Source organism: Marmota marmota, unplaced genomic scaffold (genome assembly GCF_001458135.2).
Source record: "Marmota marmota marmota unplaced genomic scaffold, marMar, whole genome shotgun sequence".
NCBI classification, from domain to species: domain Eukaryota; kingdom Metazoa; phylum Chordata; class Mammalia; order Rodentia; family Sciuridae; genus Marmota; species Marmota marmota.
Window position 1 is genome coordinate 11,710,177 of NW_026000051.1, and position 21,455 is coordinate 11,731,631.

General features: G+C 40.4%; 1 protein-coding gene across 1 annotated transcript in view; it reads left to right on the forward strand.

Moving 5' to 3' along the window:
• The window catches only part of Brinp1 (BMP/retinoic acid inducible neural specific 1), a 169,134-nt gene that overhangs the window by 119,243 nt on the left and 28,436 nt on the right, over window positions 1-21,455 (forward strand). Inside the window, exon 6 of the mRNA XM_015497775.2 lies at window positions 19,170-19,406. Within this exon, the coding sequence (XP_015353261.1) occupies window positions 19,170-19,406 (237 nt within the window). The remainder of the gene's footprint in view (window positions 1-19,169; window positions 19,407-21,455) is intronic.

Below are 21,455 nucleotides of genomic sequence, written 5' to 3' on the forward strand. Positions count from 1 at the left end.
ACACACACACACATATACATATATAACTAAATAAAATAAATTGTATGTTATAAATTTATAAATAATTATATATATGTGTGTGTGTGTGTATATATATATATATATATATATATATATATATATATTTTTTTTTTTTTAAGAATCCATCTTAGCTAATGAAGTAGGCAAAATGATAGTTGTGAACCAGATAGACATTATTTCTGCCTCAAAGAAATATAAACTGTATCAGAAAAGACAGACTTCAAACAATCGATAAATGTAATGAATTTTAATAGAAAAGAAAATCAGTGTTATTGGTGGTACCAAATTTTATGAGGATATATAGATATAGATATAGATATAGATATAGATATTATTAAGGAGTCAAAAAAGTTTCCTATGTAAAAATACATAGAATGAGATTTGAGTGTTGAATGGGGGTTAGGGCATGGATACAGAGGCAGATAGAAGCATATTTATCAAGGGTCATTTGAGAAAACTGAGGATCTTATGAGATTATAACAAAGGAATCAGTGGTGAGAAAGTCAAGGTTAACTTTTAAATTCACGGAGGCCTCTGCAGCACATTAATGAGCTGAATGTTAATTTGGGATCTGATCTGTGGACATTAAGAAAGAGGAAGTAGCATGAATAGAATAGTATTTTGGAAGATTACTCTTGCTTCTGTGTGGGCAATCATTTAGAGAGGGGTGTTAGAGATTAGTGACAGCCTAGGAGGTTACTGAGTTCTCAAGATGCAATGACACAAGTTTCCACCATGAAGTTAGCATTTGGGGTAGAAAGAGAGAGACCAGTTCTAGAGGTATTAAGGCCATTACATCAGGTTTCAATAAAAAGATCATGAAAAATGTAGATAATTGAGCGAATGGGATTTAATGCTGATAGTGAAGGTGGACAGGTAGATATCTATGATTCAAGGTAATGCATAATATAATAGGAAAAATGAAAGTAATACATAGAATTATGGGAATTGAGAAAAGGGAGTAATTTATTCTCTCTGTCTAGGTGGAGGAGTTATAGAAAAATAGATGTCTAAGGAAGAATAATACTCTCCTAGTTGAAGGTAAAATGAAGAAACTTTTTCTTAAGTACAAGACAGGAGAATATCTCATGGCTTTTGAGTACGCTGATATTTATTTAGTAGGATCCAAAAAATTAAGTATAAAGGAAATGAAAAAAGCTGGGCTATATTAAAAAGAAAAATGCTTGTCATCAAAATATAGAATGAAACTTACAGAATGAATGCAATAGAATGAAAATGCAAATCATACAACAGAACAAAATATTTATCATCCATATATCTGACTAGGAACACTTCAGCAGAATATATAAAGAACCCCTAAAATCAATTCAAAAAAGCCATCAGAAAAGAAAATGGACAAAAGACATGAGCAGGTACTTCACAAAGAAGAATATGAAATGGGCAAGTAAATATTTGAAAAGGCACTCAACTTTCCTAGTCTCCAGAAAAATCTAAAGTGACATTGAAGAAAACAAAATCATGGCATTTGCAGGTAAATGGATGAAGTTGGAGAATATAATGCTAAGTGAAGGGAGCCAATCCCCAAAATACAAAAGGCTGAATGTTTTCTTTGATATGTGGATGCTGACTCATAATGGTGATTGGGAGGGGAAGGGAGCATGGGAGGAATGGAGGGACTTTAGATAGGGCAAAGGGGAGGGAGGGGAAGGGAGATGGGAAGAAATGATGGTTGAATGAGTTAGACCTCATTACCCTAACTACATGTAGAAGACACCACTGGTGTGAAAATACTTTGTGTACAGTCAGTAACTTGAAAAATTATGCTTTCTATGTGTAATATGAGATGAATTGCATTCTGCCATCATGTATAACAAATTAAAATACATAAAAAACCTAAAGTAATAGTACAATCTAATATCAATCATAGCACAGTAATCAGTGTGGCAAATGAAAACGACTGACAATATCAAAGAGGGGCCGTGAAGCAGAGGGAACATACACACATTGCCTATGAGAGCATGAGTTAGTTATAACCATTATTGAAAATTCTTGGCATTATGTACTAAAAACTACATATTTCCTTGCCCTATAGGCAAAGAAAATCAAATAATTATTTTAGAAGTCCATACAGAAAGAGTTAATGTTTGGCCTGGGGTTGTGGCTCAGTGGTAGAGGTAGAGCACTTGCCTAGCATGTGTGAGGCACTGGGCTCAATTCTCAGCACCACATATAAATAAATTTAAAAATTAAGGTCCACTGATAACTAAAAAATTTTTTAAAAATCAGTTAATATTTGGGGAGAGAAATGGGGCAGTTACTTGAGGGGGATGTGCTAGTCACCTTGTCATTGCTGTATAAAATACTTGTGAAAATCAACTTAGAGGACGGAAGATTTGTTTGGGCTCAGTTTCAGGTGTTTCAGTCCATGTCCAGTTGGCTCCATTGCTGTGGGTTTGTGGTGAGTCAGAGTGTATCATGGTCAAGAGGGTGTGGTGAAGAGCTGCTCACCTTGTAGGAAAGAAGAGAGACAGCCAGAGAGACACAGAGAGAAAGGAGCAGGGTGCACAGTATGGTTGCCAAGGACACACCCCCAAGAACTCATTCCTTTCAACTAGTTCCCACCTGTGACAGTTTCAAACACCTCCCAGTAGTGCCACTAGATTATGCTTTGGGGGATGTTGCATCTCCAAACAATAACAGGGGAAGAGAGGTTACTGGGCTTATTGGTAATGTTCTGTTTCTTAATCTGGGTAGAAGCACATGGGTACCTTTGCTTTGTGAGATTTCATAGAGCTACGTACACACATCATTTATGTATATAGAAATGCATTTCTGTATATGCAGTGTGCATCTAAACATGGATTGAATCATGTGTCCCATCTTGACATCCTCTGCAAATAGAAAACATGGATCCAACAGAGAGGCATTAAAGAAGAAGAGGTAGTCTAGCTCAGGAGTGGACAGGCCACATGGACTGAGAGCAGGGAAGACAGAAGTAACAATGAATAGTTATTTAATCAGTGCTTTAATATGTACCAGTGACTGCAGAAATTTATTTTTATTTGGTTTATGTTTTCCTATTCCTATTTAATTTATTCCTTTTTAGCAAATTTATTTTTATTAGATTGTTAATTTATTACAATTTCTTGGTGGAGGGGAATACCTGGGATTGAACTCAGGTGCGCTTGATCCCTGAGCCACAGCCCCATCCCTATTTAGTATTTTATTTAGAGGCAGGGTCTCACTAAGTTGCTTAGAAACTTGCTTTTGCAGAAGTTGGCTTTGAACTTGCAATCCTCCTGCCTCAGCCTTCTGAGCCTCTGGGATGATAGTCATGTGCCACTGTACCTGGCTAATCTATTACAATTTTAGTGATCACATGATTCCTATGAGCAAATCGTATATAACATCCCTATTTTGCAGTTGAGTAAACTGGGGCTCAGAGAGGCTACTCAATGAGCGATTGAGCTGGAATTTTAACTCAGCCATCCTGACTTCAAAGCTCCTCCTTCTTGAAATGGTGTTGCCATCTATTTCTCTATTCCTTTCCCATTCCTTTGAATGAGACTGGCAGGAGAGATTCTGCCAAGATTTGTTATGTGAGATTGAGGAGGATATGAAGGGCACACTAATGACCTCCAGCTTGTGGTGTTTCATACAGTGTTCATTAAAATAGAGCAACAGTAGAGTGAAATGGCAAAAAAGAAAGAAGAGTCCTGGAGAAGATTAGAAATTAGAAAGGACCATGGAAATGAGCAGAGGCTATTAGTAGTCATAGCAGCAACAATCGAACTAGTAGTAATAACACTAATGGCATAATGATAACTTCTTATTTTTATACTTCTCTCTCCAAGAAGCCCATTGTGTGTTTTACCGACATTGTCATGTAATTTAATCTAGTATCCATCTGGTGGAGTACACAGAGCTCTGCCTCAGTAGCTCATTGATGTGAAAAGAGATGCAGAGAGAATATTTTGCTGAAATCTATGGATGGTATAGAGATTTATTCTCTCATATGGTTGCTCATTTATTTAACAATCTTTTAATGGGCATCAACTATACATCAAATATGGCTTTAAGAAGAGGAGAAGCAGAAGAGAATAAGCTAACTCAGTCATTTTTGAGCTTATATTTAGTGTGGGTATCAGGGGAGCTGATAATAAACAAGTAAGCAAAGAAATATATTTTCTTTACAGTCAGAGAGAGAGTTTGGGAGCAGATAATGTAGAAATTTGTAGACCATGGAAACAAATTTAGATTAGGTTTTACTCTAGATGAAATGAGAAGCCGTTGAAAATTTGGGCAGAGGAGTAACTTGACCTGACTTACATTTTAAGTGGATCACTATGGCTATTGAGTAAAAAGGACCATTAGGGACAGAAACATGACGAGGACCCCAGTTAGGGAGCTATTGTGTTTATCAAGGTAAGAGGAAATGAAGGTGGTGTGAAGTACTGGAATTTATGGATATATTTTTAAGACATGCTAACATTATTTGCCAATGGACCAGAAAATGCTTATAAGAGAAGGAGAGAAGTCAAGGGCAGTTTTGAGGTCTGCCTAAGCAATGGTACTGATGACATTGCCGCTCATTCATGTGACAAGACTGTGGGAATGGCCATTTTTGATGACCTCTGAGAAATTGGGTTAGAACCTCAAGTTGAGAAGTCTATGAAATATCCAAAATGTAGATGTGGAGTGGGAAAATTCGGAAAGTCAGAGGAGAGGTCTAGAAATATCAATTTTAGCATAGAAATACCACTTAATGATATGTGCTTGGACAAGAATACCTTGGGGGAGGATGTAGATAGAAGAATTAAAGAATAAATTTATGGAGTCACAAAGAATTAAATATAGCAAGGTTGGGACAATGGTATAGTGAAGAACAAGAAGTTCAGAAGTGCCTGGGAGAGGGTAGAGTGCCAAGAGAGTATGGTGTTCTGGACATCAATTAAGGAATATTTTCCAAAACAGATAGTGAGTTAAGGATGTTGCTTTGTGGCAGAGAACTTGTCTAACATGAGCTAGGCCCTGTGTTTCACCCCTAATACTTCAGAACAAATATAAGCAAGCAGAAAAAGGAAAGAAAAAACAGAGATAGTGGTCAGCTATATCAAATGTTACTAATAGGATAATTAAGATGGGTACTGGGAAAGGAGTAATGGATTGAGCAACATGGAAGTCATTGGTGACCTCCACAAGAAGTGTTTCAGTCCAATTACAAGGGTGAGATTCTAAGTAGAGTGAGTTCAAGAGCAAATTCTACAGAGGAGTATTATAGTTAATGGCACAATAGCACAAGGTGATGTGGTGTCAAGTGATTTTTTTTCCCTTCTTTTTAAACCTAGAAACAATAAAACTTTTGTGTAACTATGGGAATTATTTTGTTGAGAGGAAAATATTGTTGCTGTGAGCAAGAGGTGCTGATTTTAGCATCAAAGGCGAGCACACAGAGTGAATAGGGTCTTGTGTGAAACATTCATTCATCTTAGGTAGGAGCTCCCAGCCATTGTGAAGAGTAGGAGTGGAGGAAAGACAGCATCAGGGTGGGTGCACCTCACAGACGTAGTAAATGGAGGCATTCTGTTGAACTTTTTGATTACTTGTCATCGGTTTTAAGTTGCATGATTCTTTAGATTTAATATCTCTGAAATTAGAATGCTTCTTACAATCGACGGTGTGTCGTAGTTTAATTGGCAAGGTGTTATTTTCCTAGTGTATATAAAGCAACGGTATGCTTTACCATGAATGGCAACTTAGATTCCACGGCATATGCTATTTTTTTTTCTCAGTGTAGAAGGAATGAGGTTGTTAGCTCATTTTATTTCTGAAAGAGAAAGATGGATGGGAGGAGGGTGGAGATTGTTAGAAGATGGGGGGACTAAGCCAGTGAGAGGAGAAGGAATCAAGGATTGCTAACTTGAGGCAACACTTCCCATTTGCCTAAACCTCCAGATGAGGTCATCTGAGACTACTGTGTTCTGAGAGCCTCTCTCTCATTTTCCCATTCAAATGGTCCATTTTATGTCTTGGTCTCAAGTCATCTCTCCTTCTCCTCTTTCTTACCCCTTCCCTCCAAATTCTCCTGTTTGACCCTCACTTTTCAATGTCCTGTTTCTCTTCTTGAAATGGAAGTTTCTTCCAGACTTGGCTCCATCTCTGACTGCTTATGCATCCAGATGTTCTTCATGCCTTAAACGTCATTGCTCTTCTCTTCTTTCGAGTTTGATGCATCTTTCAATGATCAACACAAATGTCCCCTCATTGGAATCATCCTTCTTTATCCGGCCTTAGTTCAGCCCTTCATGTCCTCATTTGTCCCCGTCCTGGACCATCGCATGGGTTACTAAACGAGCCTCTTAGATTCTCCTCTACTCCTGCTGACCCACACCATCACAGCACCCAGTACAGTCTTCTTAGAGCCAAACCAAATACTGTCACTGCCCTCCATAACATGTCACAGCCTCTGTGGAGACTTTTTGCTGTATAATTTAGACATAAACTAGCACCAGACTCTTCAGCATCTAATTTTTCCCTCTCTTCTTGGGTTTTCTTACTCTGCTATCCAACAGATGCCCACATCTGCACTCTAGGCCTATGGAATTTCTTACAGACATTGTTTATAACTTTCAATTTTGTGTCACTCTGTACCTTTTTCATGCTCTCTCTCCAATTCCTAACTTCCCACCTCTCCCAGGAAGTTTTCTTCATCTCCCCTCCCCAGGCTATTAGACACCCTGCCCTTCTTCTTCCCTAGGATTAACACAATAGTATACACATCCTGTTACTAATCTGACTTCCCCATTGGAGCACAAATCGCTAGGGAGTAAGCCCCATCTCTTTTTCTAGCAGAATACATAGAGAGCCTAGTTTACAGACACTACTCAGAAATATTTGCTAAATGAATTAAGAAATGAAAGGATGAATGAATGAATGAGAAAACCAGAGTCCATAATGAGCTCTGTTTTCTCTAACCTTTTTCCACTTCTTATCCACATTGCACCGAATCCAGTTCAACCTGATGACCATTTCCTGAGGATCTGTGTCTTGCTGAACATCGTGCTTCTTTGTGAGGATCACATTCTTAAAAGGGCTGTGCTTTTTCTGCTGCACTGGATGCTACATCATCCAGGCAAGGGTCATGCAATTGATTCCTCCAAATGCCATTTCTTCAGAGAAGCCAATTGGCTTCTCTTGCCTTCTATATTATGACCTTCATCATTTTCTTCATTATAAAAGAGTTCCAATGTAGAAGAGTNAATGGGAAGAACACCTTCATCTCCCAGGGTTTTGTTCAGCATTTAACTGGAAAACATATATCTCAAGACCAAGGGGACTGACATAGTAATTATCATAGCTATTATAGGTAATTACCATGCACGGGATGGAGGGCTCATTTCTTTATATCGACATCTCATGTGAACCTCAACGCAGCCAAATTTTCCATATTTTTAAGATGGAGGCTTATAGAAGTTAAAGAATTGTCTTGAAGGTGGCAGAGCAAGAATTTGAACACAGTGCCCCTGAAACATTTTTTTCATGCTGATTCTCAATCTGGGGTATGCAGATAATAACTGTGGTTGTTATTAGAGCAAGTGTTTTTTATATCTCTTTCTATGTAAGAGCACCGTAAACCCTATTTACTGTAGAGAGTCTGTAATCTTTTTTTTTAAGCTACTTGCTTATTGTGTATGTGTAGATGGGACTGATTTCCATTTCTCATTTTCTTAAAAGGACCCATAGCCAGAAAAGTCTGAATACCCCTAGAATAGATGATCACTCAGCCTTAGAATAGTTCATGAGGAGAAGACTCTAAAAATGCTGCCTCTGACCTGGAGAAACCTGGGGTCTAGAATAAGCTCCACACTCAGACTTGAGCAGGAAGGAGGTAGAAATTCAGAGCCAGGGATTACAGTTGGGTGTGAGCTGATGTGGAGACAAGACTCCTCAGGAGTTAACATCGGCATGGTTATGTGTGGCTGTCCCTTACTAATAAACTCAAGGCCAAGTTTGCAGGGTGGAAATCCTGACAGATTAATGATCGATGTGGTCATTCGTTGTTCTACTTAAAAATCATGTCCCTTTGGATTCCTTGTCGATAGCATTGATTGTGCAGAAATCAGGCTTCAGGTAGCCAAAACCTGAATAAGTCACCCAAGATAATGAGTTTATTGACTGCTTATAGATATGGTACCTGTTTGTTTTTAAAAACGATTGAGTCAGTCCTTATTGTTTCCCTCATAGTTCTCCTTAGAATTTAACTTTCCTTTTGCACTGCAAATGCAGCACTTTTGATGTGCCTTTTATTATATTCTAATAATTCCATCAGGTCTCATGGGCAGAAGTGTACTTAACTGCACCTAAATTGTAACTGAGAACCCTGAGAGTAGAAACCACATGCTTTACAATGTGTTCATTGTTCGCTTCTCTCTTGTATAGTGTTTAGCTCAGAGTAGATGTTCAATAAATGTTCGCTGATTTGAATTAGTTTCAGCTGTCCAGTCAATTTGCTTCGAATTTAAATTTTTATGGTGCTAAAATATATACAATGTAAAATTTAACATTTTAACCATTTTAAGATGTACAGCTCGGTGGCATTAAGTACGTTCATGAAGTTGTGCAACTATCATCACTATTTCCGGAACTTTTCATCATACAAGCATAAATTCTGTAGCCATTAAGCCTTTCTTCCTTACCACCCCCTCTCTCCAACCTCTGGCCATGGCTTTGTTCTCTGTGAATTTTCTTATTCTGGATATTTTAAATATATAGAGTTATGTAGCACATGATTTTGTGTGTGTGTGTGTGTGTGAGTGTGTGTGTGTGTGTGTGTGCCTGGCTTCTTTCACTTAAGTAGCATGCACTAGTAGTATTCTATTCTTTTCATGGCTAAATTGGTATTCTGTTGTATAGATACACCACATTTCATTTATCCACCATCAGCTCATGACATTGAGGTTATCTCCACCTTATAATTTTTAGGATTAGAGCTGATACAAACACTCATGTACACGTTTTTGTTTTAATACCTATGTACAATTCTTTTGGATATCTTCCTAGGAGTTAAACTGCTGGATCATTTGGCAATTAAGTTATGAAAAACGTTTGCTGTATTTTGCAGTAGATTTCATGATTGCATTATTTGCTGGCTCCTCTGAGAGATTCTACGGGCTCTGGTGTGCTGCCACGTGATTGGCAGTGCTGTGCTGCGGGAGGATTGTGCTGCCTATTCAGTCAATACTGGTTGTGGCCATGTGATCTGCTTGAGCCAATGTAATGGGAGAGGACATGGTACTTCACCTCGGAGCAGGTACTTCAGGAGACATTGCCTAGCTTGTCTTCTGCTCCCTTTCATGTACCATGAGAACAGCATATTCCTGATTGGTCTACTCTTTCAGCCTAAATCCTAAATAAATAAATGCATCAGGAGCAGAGCCAGAGCCTAGTCAACATTAAACATGAGCAAGAAATAAACCTTTGTGGTCATAAGCCACTGGGATTTTGAGGTTACTTATTACCACAGATTAATTTAGAGAAAGCTCCGTAATATTGAAACACTAGATTAAATAACATAAACCACATTTATTTACTGCAGGACTTCTCAGTGCCTTCACTGTGCTAATGGGTATTATGAGTCTCAAGAGGGGAATTAAGTGACCAGAGTTTTCCGAATGTGTTTGAGCCTGGGGATATTTGCAGATCTTTGATTCCAAGGCATACAACTTGGAAAATGCTGTATTATACATTACCTCTCAGGTTCAATCCCATCCAAAATAACTTTTCTGATACCTTCTCTTACAGAAATGGGGGCTTTTTTTTTTTCAGTTCTACTGGAACTTGTGCTGGATTATATTTACATGTTATTATCATTGTACACTAATGAGTCTTTTTATGTCATACAACTCAAGCTTCTTGAGGTCAGACACCATGATTTCAGCATCCAGTGTAACACTTAACTAAACCCAGAGTGGATGGAAGGAGTTATTAATAGATGCTGAAGAAAGTACTTTCATTTTTGCATACCTACAATGATCTAGTGTTGTGCTTTGTATTTTGGAAAGCCATATATTACAGTTATCTTCAAGAATCATATCTTATAATAACCGATCCAAAAAAAAAAAAAAAACTGGGCTGAAATTAGTGGTCAAGTCTTTTTCTACCATTGATCTCTCAAACTTTTTTAGGAAATGTGTATTTTTTACTCAGATCTTTCTGAGTACTTGTCTGTGACTTCTGAGATGAAGTCAGAATAGCTTCAGGTCTCAGGCTATGATATTGGGAATGAAGATCCAGGTTCTGCTTAAGAAGAGAGGCCTAGATAGGCGGGGCATCTAAGCCTAGACTGAACAGCGGGCATCTCTGAAACACTTCCCTCTAAATTCACCTTCCTTCCAACACATTGCTGGGCACCTACTAATATGCTAGATGACAGGAAAATGGATGAGGAAAGCCTCCTGCACTCAAGGAGCTGTCAGATGGGGGGAATGTGAGCATCAGCACACATAATCAGATGCAGTCGTGTTTCTGTGAGAATCTGAGATATGCTCAAGGTGTCTTTGTTGCCAGCAGATGAGCTACCTGGGGCTGCCCATGGCTTCTTTTTTTTTTTTCTTTTTTCTTTTTTTTTAATTTTTTTATTGTTGGTTGTTCAAAACATTACATAGTTCTTGATATATCATATTTCACACTTTGATTCAGTGGGTTATGAACTCCCATTTTTAAAGGAAGCCGTAGAAAGTCAGGCAAGAACAGGAATTGGCATCAGTTTAACACGTATCCTGCAACTTCATGTGTGTTATTGATTTGATTTTTATATTTAGGTTCATTGATGCATAATTGACAGGTAGACAAAATTACTCTTTTGGGTTGGATCTTTATATAAATTTCTGTGAAAGAAAAACTGAGGAACAAAGAAGTTAGGCCCCTGAGCTTCTCCAAGGTCAAGTTGTTGGTCAGAGCTGGAGGCACAATCTGAATGGGGAAGAACTTGGCGTGTTCAGGGGCACAGCAGGAGGTAGAAGAGGGGGGCCTGGGTGGGTAGGATTTGGAGACATCAGTTCAGCCAGGAGTCAGATAGCACCCGTTCTTACAGGAATCAAGTTTGGTATTTATCAGGAATACTGTGAAGCAGCTTATATTTAAATTGAATCAAGCTCTTCTTAAAGTTTCAAGAGTATCTTCATGATGAAATTGAATAAAAATGATGTTGGCTTCCTTATCTCTTATCTTTTTTAGAGTTAAAATTGTCATTTAGAAGTCGGTCTGCTCCCAATCCCTTTTGTTAATATCAACCGTTGTCTGTTTTTATTTATTAATTGCTGTCTTTCTTTCTTACGGTAAGATCCATGAGAGCAAGGACAGTGTTTCTAGTATCTTGCCCTTTCTTCAGAGCCTAGAACAGTACCTGGGACATATCGCATGCCGAATCAATCTTTGCTTAATAAAAGAAGGAGCAACCACTCAGAGTACAATCATGGAAAAATAAAAGTTGGAATAAATCTTAATGGTCATCTAGTACAGAGGTTGACAAACTTTTTCTTTAAAGAGCAAGATGGTAACTATTTTAGGCTTTGTGGGCCACATGGTCTCTATTGCAACTATTCAACTTTTCCATGTGCATGACTTTTTTTTATTTACAAAAATAGGCTGCAGATCAGTTTGGCCTATTGGCCACAGTTTGCCAATTCCTGTGTCTGTCAGTACAGGGTCAATTACATTCCGCTGATAGACAATTCCTGAGCCTCTGGGGTGCAGAGGTAAATGCTTCTTTCTTGCTTAGGCTGCATGGTGGTCATGGTCTGTGATGATTCTGCTCCTCCTCGGTGGTCTCTACCTGGAGCATTGTGGTCTCAGGCAAAGGAGAAACTGACAAAGTTGTACACTGAGTTTCATTTTGTAAGTGAGGTATCACATGCACTTACAGTTCCTCGGCTGGAGTGTGTTGTATAATATGTCTGAGTTCAGAGGTTGTTATGATCTTAAAAAGGTGTCACTTTGTGTGAGTGTGGGGGGTGTCACTCAACATGGATTAATGATAATCCAGTCCACCGATGCCATTTGATCTTGGCATTAGATAAAGCCTTCCTTCATGTCATCTTTGAAACTCTGCTTGTCCATTTTCAATGGCAAGGAGTTCCCCACCTACCAACGCAGCCCATGTTGTTCTTCAGAACTTTAGCTATCTGAAAAGGCTTTCGCCTTATTGTCCTGAGTTCCATCTACCTATACTTTTCACCTAAGGATTCCAAGTCTACTCTCAAGATCCTGCAGGACAGATGATGATAGTTGCAAATACAACCTATTACCCTCCCCAGGAGGGGGCATTTCCTAATCCTACATGGAGGGAGCCAGGACTCACCCTTGGCTCCCCCAGGTAGCTGCCTTTCTTCATTTCCCAGAGTGTAAATGACCCATCGCAGAGACAGGGCTGAACTTCTGAATGAGATCATAGCCTTTTCGCCCTTTCTGCACAGTTTCACCGGGTGAATTATTGTCTTATTTTCATTCCACTCCAATGAGCTGTCAGCGATGGATACTGTAATTCACAGCAATAGAAACACAAACAGATGGGTAATTGACCTGCATGCCTTCATTACACTGGAATTCAGCTTGGCTGTGTGAGCCATAAAGTCCTTTAGCTGCCAGTCTGAAATCCCAGAGCTTTCACAAGGAAGGGGATCAGGACCACCTTTTGCAAAAGGGGCAGTCCTTGTTGTCCTCTCACCTTGTGCTTTTCAGAAACGGACAGGATTTGACAGGCAGAACTTAGCAGGTACACGACAACAGCTGGGATGCCTAGAAGGCTCGGAAATATCTACAGGGGTCCACGTTCAGAGGCAAGACCAGGGGGGAAAATGCTTACACTCAGCCAGAAGAGAACCTGTATTCTCTCCCTCTTCCTTTTGGTAATGTAAGAGATCATGAACTTAATATCTAATGAAATAGGTCCCAAAAGAGAAAATCCACTGGATCAGGTGATTAGGATTTAGGATTAAACAAAACAAAGCTGGTCAGAAGCCATCCATGATGATCTCTGGCTGGAATAGGACCTCCATCAATCCAAAGTGTTCGCACCCGGACCTGTGTGTGTTCAAGGTGTGCCCTCTGCTGTGGCACCTAGGGCTGCCCTCCTTTATCTATTTGGATTGTGCTCATGTTTCAAAACTCAACCTAAATCCCAGCATGATGTTTCCCATAGTGGTTTATCTTCAAGCTTATTTTCTTTCATCTTCATAATAAATCACTGACTTTCTCAATATAGGAAATATATTTATCAAACACCTACTATGTGCCCAGCACAATGCTATCTTGATATTTTAATCACCAGTCAAGGCCTTTTTCTCTTGTTTTTGAACTTTGTGCTTTGATCTTGAATCTTCAAATCACCCCTCTGTTCAATCAGAAGAGAAAAAGCATGTGTGACATGTATTAAACCTCCTCTTCATCTCCTCCAATTCACAAATGCACTATTTTGAAGGAAGGAGGGGGCAGCTAAGAGATCCTATCAGCAAGAGGAGGATCCATCTCCAAGATGGCAACCAGACTGGGATCCTATGTGTGCGGTGCACCTGCAGCTGCCATTGATGAAGGCTTCCTTTGCAGATGTTGGATGGCCCCCAACCTCACACAGCATGGTCAGCAATCCAGCTGCCTGCTTTAGACAGCAATATGGGTGGTGTCAGGAGGGTCTCCAGGATCCAATGCATGAGCCCCCTGAAAGTTCTTCTGCTACTTGAATGTCCTTCAGTGGTTGAGACTCAACATGCAGTGAGACCCAATTCTTTTCCTGAGTGTCAGAATCCCTACCTGTAATGGGCAAGGATCCTTAACCTTTTATGTGATAAGAAATGCTTTTATTCTAATGAGCTCCCCAATCTCTACTCTGTGCCATTCTTTTCCTTCAGAGTTTTCATGTCCTTTAAGAATCAAGAACCATTTTTTCTCTAGGTAACTTTGAAGTAAATAAACACATAAAAGGGGTTGAATTTTTTGTTTGTTTGTCTTTGCTATTAGGTATTAAAAATAGGGGCACTTAACCACTGAGCCACATCTGCAGCCCTTTTTATTTATTTTTATTTTTAAATTTCAAGACAGGGTCTTACTATATTGCTTAAGGCCTCACTAAGATGCTGAGGCTGGCTTGGGACTTGCGATCCTCCTGCCTCAGCCTCCCGGGCCACTGGGATTACAGATGTGCGCCACTGTGCCTGGCAGGGGTGAATCTTCATCAGAAAAGAAGGTGATAACCAGATTGATTCTCAACTGGAAGGAGTTCTGTTGTTGAGACCTTTACCATGCTTTGTGCACTTTCTGGATTGTTCTTCAGAGGATCATTTATCCCCTAAAACCCATTTATCCATTAAGAAAGATTTCCCAGGAAAAGCATGAATCTGGTTCTGGGAATGGATCCTGATCAGATGTGGGGTTAAAGGGAGAAACATAACATTCATTGCACATTTAATTCCATCTTGGCATGCTTAGGCTGGTATAACAAACACTTCAGCTCACACAAAAGACACGGTTCTGGGGGACAGGGAGTGGGATGTCACCGGGACGGCAAAGATGGTGACTGGTGAGGCTCAGCTTCGTGGCTTACAGGCAGTGCCCTTGGCACTGTGGGCTCACATGGCCTTTGCTTGAAAGACAAGGGATAAGCTCCAGAGTCTTTTCTTGTAAGAGACCTAATCCCCTGGGGGAGGCACCTCCTTTGTGATCTCATCTTCCCCTAATTGCCTTTCAGAGGCCTTGCTTCCTAATCACACCTTGTTGGACGTCTCGATTTCCACATATGGATTGTTTGGGGGTCACAGACTTCCAGTCCATAGCAGGCAGATTGTGGTTTAAGTATTGTTTTTTCGTTTTTCTCCCCTCATTAGTAAGTCAGGGGGTTGGTATTTCAATTTATAGGTAAAGAAATTCTGAGTTTCAGAGACCTAAGACATTGCCAGTTGCTCTATGCTAGAGATATCTAGGGATATTGAGCCAGGAGTTCATCTTAGAGCCTGTTATCTCCCCCGGAGAGGTGGAGGACCTTGATTGTTTCAGAACTCAGGAGGCTGAAACAGGAGGATCTCAAGTTCAAAGCCAGTCTCAGCAACTTAGTGAGACTCTGTCTCAAGTAAAAAATAAAGAGGGCTGGGAGTATATTCCAGAGGCTGAGTACCTCTGGCTTTAATCCCTAGTATAAAAAAAAATTAGTCTGAGTTTCTGAATTCGAGTCTTCATTCTGTTTTCCTTTGTTCCTTTAGTTACGGGGTTTTGGATAGGTCACCTAACATTTCAGTTTTCCCAGTCCCAAAATCTAATGGGAGCTTTGCCTCATTTTAGAGTCTGGGATCTGTAGTGAACAGACAGTTCCCTTCCTCCCCAAACTCATTTTTTAATGGAAGATATGGAAAAAAAAATAACAAACTTATAGCCTAGCATAAGCCCGTATTTAATTCTTTTGAAGAAAACAGACATTTCAACTTGAGTACTCTGGGAAAGTCTGTGCTTTAGAAAAAGGGCACAAGCAGACGTGTGAGAAAGAATATTCTGGGTACTGGGAAGGGCAAGAGCAAAACTGTAAGAGGAACAATTCAGACCCATTGGAAGGACCCCCAAAATGGCAGAGTGCCTAGTGTGTTGTGAGTCAAGAAGACACTGTTGGGAGACACAAAGGAGGCAGGCAAGGACAGAGAAGTGGCCCATCGTGTGACAGATAGAGAGAGAGAAATAAGATCCAAGCACGAGAGAACTGCCTACCAAACACAAAACACAAAGCATGTTGTGAGATGCACGTACTGAAGGTGGGATAAGGAGAAGGACCAACGGGGATGCAGCGCGAGTCAGGAAAAGGAGGGAAGATGGCTCAGGTAGAATAGTGATGCATTCAGCTTTAAACTATCACAAGATCTTTAAAAAAGTTAACAAGATTGGAGGGAGAATATCCCATATGTTCTGTGGGGGTGCGTCGGTGTTCAAATGCAACTCTCAACCATCGCTTTCCTGGGTTTTGTGAGGCCAATTTATATGCTAGGCAATAATGGCGGCCTTTTTCTCTCCGATTTTCTCAGTTTTCCTTTCCCTGGGTATGTGTGTGTCTTTGGGGACCATGGGGACAGAATATTCCACCCCAGCCGGCAGCTGTATATCTTTCAAACAGTGGTTCCCCAGGCCAAATCCCCCTCCAAATTATTTATGACTCCCATTGAAGCCTGCAGGATTCGGGCACCAATCTAGGAGGTCAGCAATGGGCCTCTTTGTTGGACACAGGTCATCGGGAGACGACTCTGGCTGTGACTGCTGTGTGAACCTCCGCTGCCGTAGAAATGGTTATGTAACTTTAAACAGTAATGACATTTTGCAGAAAAGTGCTTTTTAATTGCTATGTCTTCATTATTCTCTTTTGAAATTGCCCAGGAGATTCTGCCTCTGAGACAGCTCGGCATGTTCTGAGTTTCCATTTTTAAAGAGCAGCCAGTTTTGTGTTTCAGCTGCTCCCAGAAAACCCCCCAACCCCAAACTTCATCTGTTTTCAGTTGCATTAAACGGGGTAGGTAATACTGCCTTTTGTATCCTTGCCAAATGGAGAAAAGATTTGACGCAATTTTCTAAAAATGCTCTCCCCAAATTCCTTTTGGGCTGGGACCAAGAATAGAATATTTTATCCCCTACAAAAGGGAGAAAGAAAATGATGAGCAAGCTAGAAAAATGGCACTGAGAATATAGTCTGTAGAGTTCCTCTAAGCAACAGAAACTTAACCCCAATCCATAGACCCAGTTGCCTACGGGGGATTGGAATCAGCTAAAAATAAATTGTGCTTTGGAAGAGAAAATGGTGATACAGATAAAATGACTCAATAATGCATACTCTGAAAGAATTGTGTAGACTCGGTTTAGAAGGGACTTTACAATTCGATTGGTTTTGCCTGACCTTCTGACATGGGTATCATACCCCTGTGCAGTAGTTTTCCAAGCAATCAGTTTCATATGGACCCCTTCCTCATGGGTATGGAGGTTACCCAGCTTTGCAGGTGACCATTGTCCAGCTGCCTAGTTCTGTTAGAAACCTTCCATGTAGATGGAATATGGACCTTCCTGAACAGCCCTCTGGTTCAACAGGCATAGAGTTCTCAACCCTCTTCCTTGTGAGAGTTCTCCCAACAACGAAAGACAAATTCCTGAAAGTGCTCCTCTTCTGACTAAATACCTGTGCCTGTTGTTCCTCCATTTATCCTAAGGGTTCTGTTGAACCCTCAAAAATTTCATCATAGGTGTGACATCGTCATCACCATCATCTTCTTCTTCATCACATCAACAGTAGGAATAGATAATAAGTTGTTTGCTTGCTGTGTGCCCAGGAATGTTCCAGAGAGTTTGCAGGGATCTTTCTTTTAGTCTTCCTAACAGTTCTCTGATGTTGGTATTAAAATGTTCTTTATCTGAACACAAGAGGAAGTGGGGCCTCAGAGGCCAAATAATTTGTCTGAGAAGATTTATGTAGTTAGAGAGGCACAACAGGTGTGATGACCAGCTCTTACCTACTACTGTGGCTTCTTACCACGAGGCAGGCTCTTTCCCACGGTGTCCCTCTGAAATGGTCACTTTACCTGCCATACAAGGACTGGCTCAAGTATGGGGGTTTATAATTTATATATATTTTCATCATATATAAACACACACACACATACACACAATTTGAAGGAACAAGAGGGAAAGACAGACTCTAGAAACACAACTGTGAATTAGCAAGCCACAGTGTGTGTTAAGTATATTCAGCAAGTCCCTGATGAGTAGGATTAGGGGTGTCTCTGAAGCATGAATGATAATAAAGAGCAATCCAAATAAGAATACAATTCTCTCCTACACGCTGGGTAATGAAACTGTTACCCCCAATGTATCTGAGCCTAAAGCTGTTAGCAGCTTCAAATGAGCTGGAGACAGCCGTCCCAGGTTGAAAGTGCCTTAATGAGTTGAGCTGCTCCAGCGTCGTCCTTCTGTTGGGGCTATACAGGCAATCAATGCGCTGTGCTGACATTTCAAGGTACCAGAGTTCTGCCTGTGTCCAGATAAATCCTTCTCCATCACTGGCTCTCAGGAGTAAGACTTTGATTATTCAAATAAAGCGAAAAGATCATGCCATGCGGTTTAGAGTACTCATCCTAAAACCATGGACTAGCTATAAAGGTCCTCAGTATGTTTAGTTTTAGAGCAAAGAAGAGACAACTAGTTATCTCTGATGTCCTTCTAACTGGTATTTTAGATTTTATGATACATAGTGGTATTAAATTTCATTGTTCTAATTATATCCCTCTTTCTCTTGAAGTCTACCAGCACATACCCGTGACCCACCAGATGAACCCCAAATTCCTCGGTCTATACTAAAGCCCTTTGCAATCTAGCCTCTTTACAACCTGTTTTCCTACAGCACTGTACCCCCTTCCATCCAAGCTCATTTGTTTATCCAGAGCTCCCAGACTCATTTGTTAATGTTTTGCTCTTTCTCTTCCACTTTTTACAATGTCTTTCCTGTTCTTATAACGTGATGATCTCTTCCTTATTTTCAGTTCTGTCCCCTGTACAGGTTGCCTTGTTATCTAGGTCACGTTATTTGCAGTCTTCTGCTGTCCAGTGCCTCCCATGGCCATCTCCGCTCTGTGCCTACAAAGCTGTTAGGATGATGTGTGTCCACTGTCTATCCTGCTGATTATATTGGAAACTCCTCTAGGGCAAAGATTGTGTTCTTTTTTTTTTTCTTTTTCTTTTTTAATCTCTGTAGATGGTGCCCAGCTCAGGACTTGTTTTTCATAAATAGGGTTCATAAATATTTTAAGAAAGGGACAGAAAATAAATGAAGGAAATAAAGAAAGATAAACAATAGTATTCTGCTTTCAATAAAGATTTTCTCCACGAATGGAAAAGGTACATATCAGATCTGCCCTAGACTCAGTACTAATATCACGGAATGGAGTGTGCATTTCAGAGATGGCCAAGGTCATGACCTGAGAAGTCCAAGTAGAAGTTAAGGAACTGCAGGCCTGGCTGGTTATGCCCTGTCTGGACCCACAGAGGCCCAGAAATAGTCTGGTTTTAATACACAAGGAGAAATCTAGCGGCTTTGGATTCCTGTGTATCACCTTTGGAAACTGTTAATGAAACACCTTTTTTTAACCTTTCTGTTTCCCCCTCTTGCTGTTCTCACACAGGTCTTCAGATAATCTTCCCTCAGTATCTGCAAGAGAAGTTTGTCCAGTCGGCCTTGAGCTACATCATGTGCAATGGCGAGGGCGAGTACGTGTGCCAGAGCAGCCAGTGCCGATGCCAGTGTGCCGAGGAGTTCCCGCAGTGCAATTGCCCCGTCACCGACATCCAGATCCTGGAGTACACGCTGGCCAACATGGCCAAGTCATGGGCTGAAGCATACAAGGACCTGGAGAATTCAGGTAGAGAGCCTCAGATAGTCTACGGTACGAGGGGGCCTTTGCAAAGCCCAGAGGAAGGCCTCATCTAATTGCAATTAGGTCTACTGTGAGGGGAAAACTCAGTGACCCAGACTCTGTCAGTTTAGAGGGTCCAGAGCCAGGCATAGCAGCTGACATGGAGTGGGAACTCAGTACATCTCCATTGGATGAAATAATGAATAGCATAATCCAGTTTGTGGTCACATGATATATGGTCTCTGCTGTCCTCAGAAGACAAAGTAAGAGCACTTATCAAACCTCGAGAGAGTGGAGAGTCAAAGGCATATTGATTCTTAGTCTGTGTGTGTGTGTGTGTGTGTGTGTAAATAAACACACATACATATGTATGTAAGTATATGTATATGCATGTGTATGGATATGTGCATATATATGTGTGAATATATGTGTGAATATATATATATACATATATATATGTATATATATATATATATATATATATTCAAAGCACTCACAAATTGTCAAGACTGTCAATCACTTCTCTTTTACAGTAATTTAGCTATTTCCTGATTTTCGTGGTTCAGAAAAATGAGTCACAGTGGAGGAACATCAGTTACCCAAGGTCATAAAGTGGGTTAAAATCTAAAGCTGGCTCTGCCTTTGTGGAGCTTTGAGTTTTGTGAGAAAGTCAGGCGTTAATGACACAACCATACGAATGGTCGTGACATTTCAAGTGTCCATGCTTAAAGAAGGAGGAGCTGCTGTGAGCAAATGATGTTGAGTGGGGAGTCCATGTGATCAATGAAGTTAGGAAAGGCCATGTTGAGGAAGAGCAGAAGTCTAAGTATCCGACTGTGGTGCAGAGATCTGAGGGAGCGTGCAGGTAGATCAGGGGGATGTAAGATGTGACCTATACTTTGGAGGAGGAGATGGTACCAGAAATAAGACAGGAAATGTGCAGAGATTCTCAGATAGTTAGAAGTGGCAATGAGCAGGGTTTGATGTTGTATTGGATATTATAGTTGAAGAGAAGAGGTACTGAGATGATGTTCAGGAGCGTTGTTTAAATATGCACATGTTAGTTAAGTTGATGGATGTTGGTACCCCTCACTGAGCTAGAACACCTTGGGAGGTTTGGAAAGAAGACAGCAAGATCAGTTTTAGACACGATAAGCTTGAGAATCCTTGACATTTCCAGGAAGATATGCCAAGTAGGTAGTGAGCACATAATAGTGCTCAAACATTTGGTGAGTGAATGGGCTGTGTATAGGGTGTTAATGTTTCTAACATCACAAACTTTAAATCTGTTAAAAACAGCTGTGTTAAAGCCAGCAGTGGTATTTCCATCTTATAGAGTAGGGAGGACATGAAGACTCAAATCTTCCCCAAGGTTACACAGTTAGTAACTGACAGCCTTGGTAATGGAATCCCTGATTCCAAATCCAGTGCTCACAGCAGCTTTTGCAACTTATTAATTCTGCTTTACCCTCCAGGCCTTAGTTCCCTCATCTGATAAATGAGAGGACATGTTTGTATTTTTAATATTTGAATTTATGTAAGTCTTTAGCCAAAAAAAAAAAATCCCTTTGATCAAACAAAATCTTACCTTGGAGCCACTGTGTACCACAGATAAAAAGCAGAGCTTTACGGAGCAGAGTTTGAAAATGACTGGTTTCTGTGAACCCCGAGCCCCCATCCAGCACTGGGAGCACAGGAGGCACCAGGGATTCTGCTTTCACAGGGTCATGCAGCTCGAAAGGAGCTGTGGAGGCCTATGAACCTGCACCCATTAGTCTATTTAAAATCCGGGGAATCCATAAAAGAGGCTCATGATGAAAATGTATTATGATGATTATTTGGACTGAAATGAAAAAAGCATTTGATAAAATGCTTTTGCAAAGAAATTTTACTGATTGCTAAAAAGCAGTCGGGAACTTTAATTCCCAAGGAACAGAAACCACTTCGAGTGGGTTAGAACCAGAGTTGAGATGCTGCAGGCTAAGAAGATGATTCATGTTACACATTCCCACCAGATACCCCCTCCTTTATCCATGGGACATGGATTTGCCCATA